A 5898-nucleotide genomic window follows, 5' to 3' on the forward strand; every position below is an offset into this window, starting at 1 on the left:
CGCATGATTTCTTATGTAATTCATGGTCGTGGAGGAGATGGTTGTATTCTTCACTGTGCGTAAAGTTGACCAAAGTTGTCATAACAGGTGTAGATATGGCACAATTACTCTTTTAATCTTCACTCTCAGATAGACAAATGACAGAGATTGCGAGGTGATCCTTGAGGCACTGAGCTTGTAGATGGTGAAGCTTGGAATGAATAGGGTCTTCACAAAGGTGGCTATAGCAGTGCAGTTGCAAGTAGAGTATCGGTTGAGGATGCACCATCCGTTGGTGCTGCAAGTCGCGTTCGTGCATTGGAGTCACAGATGAGCTGTATCTCTAGGGAAGGCTATTGATAGCATTAGCAGCTCATGTGATGGAGGGAGCAGTCCATCGCATTTCGTCAACCTGTAGAGGAGATGGGATGAAGAGTTGGAGTCGGCCGCTTATGTTGAAGTGCAGATGTCGAAGAGTTAGAGTCGGCCGCTTATGTTGAAGTGTGGATGTCGAAGAGTTGGAGTCGGCCGCTCTGATACCATGTCAAAGTGCAGATTGTACTAGCCTAATCTATCACTTAATGAGCATAAAGATCACAGAGGATCAAACCAAGTACAGAAAGCCATGGGGAGAGAGAAAGGAAGTATGAAACACTCGATCTATTCCAATATGCTATATTCAACCATACATGATAGGCCTCTTATATAGAGAGTGCCCTTTGAATAGTCAACCATGTGGGATATTCTTGATCCACATCTCTCCTTGTGGATATTCTTGATCCACATCTTCACATCTTGTAGTCCACATCCTAGGGTGGCTACTTTAATTCTTTCCTATACCATACCTTAGCCTCTAATTCATGTGCTCATGGCACCATATCTCAATAGACCCTTGGATGACCTCTATTGTGCCTTAAGGGAAATGACGAAGCAAAGTAATGGATAGGGAGTTGCTTAATAATCTAAACCTCTATTGCATGCTTAATAGTAATGTGATGAGAAGATCGGTGACAAGATATGAGGATGCAAAGGCAAGAAGACAAAAAGAAAGGACCCTCTTTCGTACACACCATGGATTTCATGTGCCATACCTTGAGCATCTAAGATCACTTCCAAAGGATATTCATGTCGATTGGCTACTTGATGAAATGGAGAGAGCAGAGAGAGACGAGGAGATGCATATGATAATGGAAGAATGGGAGTATGCTAGAGGATGCCTGCAAAAGGTCAATATATAGAATGTTTTGCATAATTGCTTGTGTAGTGGACTATGTTCAATGCTATATGGTGTGAGGGTAATAATTTTTGGACACAACAAATTGATGATAAGAGAAACACACAAGATTGCGGTGTCATTGCTAGCTTTGAGAGAGTCAATGGAGCCATGGATGATTATTGTGGCATAATCCAAGATAATTATTAAGCTTGAGTTTTGGTGCTTCTTTGTGTATGTTTTGGATGTCAAGTGGTTTAAGGACGTGGTGGAAAGAGGCCCTAATGCAAGAATCAAATGCCATGCAAGTGGCTTTGTAACTATTGACTCGAGAAAGTTTTGGCAAAGCAAGAAGGACATACTAGTACTATTGCAACAATGTGAATAGGTACTCTACACATATATAAAAATGCTCACTAGTTATGAATACTTGATACCTTCAGTGCAAGGAAATTAACATGTTTGTATTTGTGTTTGAATAGGTTGTCTATCAACCAATCATGGATAATAATAGGTGCTGGCACGTCATACCTATTATGCCACATTCCAAAGTGATGTATAGTACATTTACTAATATGGAGCGTATGGAGGATGATCATGGCCATGGAGGTGATGATGATTGTGATACAAGAGAGGAGGATGATCATGAGATAGGAGGACAGATATTCAGGCCATTACCCCATGAGGATGAGCCTGCCATTGGTGATGTTGATTTTGATGAGCATAGTAGGGCAAGTCACTTCGATGAGCATAGTAGCACAAGTCCCTAGCGCATGTATTTGTAGATCTCCACATTGGTTTGGATATTGAAGTAGATAGTTTGGCAAGGGTTGATCTCATTGAGGATGAGATCGAACCATAGTCCATCATTGTATCATTCAAATTTCTTACGTATTGGCAAAACTATTTTATATAATGTCTCATTCTCCTCACCTCACTTAATTTTTGTATATGTGCATTTGGCAACAAAAAGCATATTATGGTGTGTGACATGTGCATAGCATTGATATTTTTAGTAAATTAGGTGCTTTAGTAATTATGGGCAATGTTTGGCAAGCCATGATGCACATTTATCAGCTTGCAATAAAATTTTAAACTCTGTTGCGCGTTTGAAAATGCATCTAAAAGCATGTCTATTATATAGTTCAAACGCCATGCATGTATAACCACAATGTATAACTGCGCTAATAGATGCGTTTGTAATTTCATTAATTCTATCAACGCATATAGATGTGTCTGTTATTTTTTGCATTTATCTAGCGTGTATACGGATGCATTATGTTGTTGCGAAGTGGAAGGGTTCTAAATTCAAAAGTAAGGTAAATTTATAGAAATGTATTTATATATGGACTTTTTAAATTACACTTTGGAAAAACTCTTATGTTGATAGAAAAAGGGGTCTCTAACAAATCCATAAGTTTTCCCCCTTTGTCTATTCATGTTCTACATGTGGCAAAGGTTATAAATTATTCAACTGGCTGTTCATGTCTCCAGTAATAAAGAATCCATACATAGATTTACTACACATTTCTATTACTATAAATGTGTGAGGTTATCTAATTTTATGTATTTTCTTAAGATTAGATTCTATGTGTTTGTCAACATTACATTTAAGGACTTTTGAGAAGTTTATTTTTCTAATCTAATAATAATAATAATAATAATATAATATGATAAAAATGTGGATTAACAAAATCCTTCTCTAGAGCATGGATGCAGAGTATGTAAATAGAATCCTAGAATTTTTGGACATGCATGAGAACACATTTGTTTTCATCATAGCATGATATATTTACTATTCCATTAATTGGAGCCGTACATCTGCAGCACATTAAACTATAAGAAGAGATAGATTAACAGATGTAGATGTTGCAACATAAGGCACATACACCATGGTCAAATTTTGTTTGAATAGAATATAATATTTGATTCATAAGTCAAAATGGATTGAGAGAGTTCAATGAATACAATGTTAGGTAGGAAGGATGAAATATACTAAAAACTAGGATGAGCAACAAAGCTTAGTCTAGAAGCCTTGAAGAATATATATTTCTTAAACAAGGGATTCTTAATTGCAATTACAATCAACAAGGAGAGATGAGCTACAAAGAGTAAAGGGCAATTCACTCTACTTTTACCAAACCAAACATATTTAAGTTGAAGAGCATACTTTAAGATGAACTGAACAAATAAGAGGAGATGAAAAACCATTGAAGAGAATGAAGCTTCATGGGAAATTATGGCATACATAGGTAAGGATCAAATTGCACATATAAAACAAGGAGAAATGAAGGACCAAGACACTTCACTTTCTATATCAAAGCAAGGGTAAGCAACAAGGAGAGATGAACCACCAAGCGTGATGAACGCATAAACTACAGACCTAATATAGGGTGGTACGTGATCATTTAGATGGTTGTAAACTGTATGGAAATGGCCATCCTAGAGAGTAATTTCTGCAGCTATTTCTTTGTTGTAATCGTGCTGGTTCGTGGTGCCCATGCGGCTCAGTGCATCCTCCAACCTCCCCCTGCCGCCCTTCCCCTCACCGAGCTCTTCCCATGCACCCTTTACAATGATAGTTTCTCCAATATATGGGCATCTGACCACGAGAGCGTTGCTGATGATCAGCTTCATGTAACTATCTCGCTTGACCAATCCTCAGGTATCTTTGTCCCACAGCTTATTTGGTTGCTTTTGGAGGCTTTACGTTGATGTTGTTTCAACGTAGACAGTTCTCGCATGGGTCTTCCTCGATAGATATCACTAGTTGCCCAATACTTCGCCTTGCCAATACTTCGCGCAGGCACTGGTTTCAAAACAAAAACAACGTACGTCCATGGCTTCTTCAGCGCTGCAATAAAGCTGCCTTCAAACGAGTATACCGCTGGGGTTATCACCACTTTTTACGTGAGTTTTGGTTTTTTCTTTCGCTCTTGATGGTTCGCTATTGATGGGCTTTGTGAATCGTTATTGGTTTTCTGTAGATGAGTTCCAAAGCTTGAGTAAGTATTAGAGTCCGGCAGATCGGCTGTGAAAAATTCTTGTTAACGCGTGTTGTCCCATCAGACATCGAATGCAGAATTATATCCAGAACAACACGACGAAATAGACTTTGAGTTTTTGGGCAGAGTCCCCGGTGAAGAATACATCCTGCAAACAAATGTTTATGCCAACGGTAGTACTAATACCGGGAGGGAACAAAGACTTCGCCTGTGGTTCGATCCCACTGCCGATTACCATGACTACAGCATATTATGGACGTCACGACACATCGTGTAAGCTGAGGAATCTTTGCGCGGACTGCGGATATTCAGTCTTCTCTCGATTGGGAGGCGTAAGCGTAGTTTACTCCAGAGTCAAGACTGATCCTATACTACTGTATTTGTTGCACACAAGCATTCTTACTTATGATCTTACGTCGCACAAGCATCTGTAGGAGTATATGGCCTAGGCTGCAAGCATGGCCGAGTACCTTTTCATCGCTGATCAGATTGTTGCTGGACAATATCCGTTTAAGGATTTCCTAATCTAAGTGGGAAGCAGAACAGTGCATAACCGTTATCTGCTATGTTTTCTGTACAAGCATATATCCTCAAGCATAGATTCTAATTAACGGATCACATTTTTATGGCTGATCAGATTGTTTATAGACGATATACCGATCAGAGCATTCCGTAATGCTGCCAAACTTGCTGGTCAGTACCCCGCCAAACCAATGTATGTGTATGCCACAATCTGGGACGGATCAGATTGGGCGACAGATGGCGGGCGATACAAGGCCAATTATTCCTACGCCCCGTTCAAGGCTTCATACAGGAACTTCATTCTCAATGGGTGTGCGATGGACCAGCCGGACTCCCCACTGCCACCAACCTGCGCTCTTGAGTTCTCGCTCCTATTTCCGCCCCTGATGACCCGCGAGCAGAGGCGAAGTATGCAATGGGTGTACCAGCATTATGTGACCTACGACTACTGCCAAGATAAGCAAAGGTACCCCAATGGGCTGCCGGAATGCGGCTCATCCCCAAAAGACATGGAGCACGATGAGAAACAAGAACTTTGAAAAGACCTTAATGGCAAGTAATGAACAATGTGATGCTGCAGGCTTATGCGACTTTCCAATTAAAGAGACGAGTTTTCCATTAGAAAAGTTTTTTGTTTAGTACGTTTTTAATTTAAAAAATCGTTTTTTTCAATAAAAAATGTTTGGAATCTTTAAAACGCACAAAACCAACTTTCCTACAGGTTATAGAGAATTTTAAAGCTCGAATGGTTGGGAATCTCATGGAGACAAATAGCCTAAACTTTGGGTAGCTAAGTGGCTAGAGATGAGAGCTTCTAATCCTTATTCCATAGTCTTCCAAAAAAGATTTTGCCTTGCGCAAGGCTTGGATTCTATGGGATCGAAGTCAGGATCCCCTTTTCTTGCACCTATCTCTGTTGTACACATTTCCTTTTTACAATATCCTTATTTGAGCTCTGTAGCCTATCGGATGAGAAATGTTTTGTTTTTAAAATGTCAACCAAGGGTCCAACATGCACTGTGGATCTATCAACTACATGAAAAGAGGAGGAAATGGTGATTTAAACAATTCAAGGGTGCAGTCTAATCATACCCATTGAGTGATTGGGTGGCATTATAAAAAATTTGGACTAATAAAGGGGCCCTTTAGAGAATTACTAAAATAGATGCCTGGGTAAGG

The 5898-nt window shown here is 39.7% G+C and overlaps 1 protein-coding gene across 1 annotated transcript; it reads left to right on the plus strand.

The window, feature by feature from the left end:
• Window positions 1-3625: 3625 nt before the first annotated feature.
• On the plus strand, window positions 3626-5258 carry LOC147900065 (putative xyloglucan endotransglucosylase/hydrolase protein 28). The gene is made up of 4 exons (XM_087376575.1): window positions 3626-3857; window positions 3999-4102; window positions 4262-4470; window positions 4835-5258. Exons 1-4 carry the CDS (start codon window positions 3626-3628, stop codon window positions 5256-5258), a joined length of 969 nt encoding a protein of 322 aa, XP_087232701.1.
• Window positions 5259-5898: the final 640 nt, after the last annotated feature.

Source organism: Dipteris shenzhenensis, chromosome 7 (assembly GCF_047967505.1).
Source record: "Dipteris shenzhenensis isolate YYH24624 ecotype China chromosome 7, Dip_SZ_1.0, whole genome shotgun sequence".
Lineage (NCBI taxonomy): Eukaryota > Viridiplantae > Streptophyta > Polypodiopsida > Gleicheniales > Dipteridaceae > Dipteris > Dipteris shenzhenensis.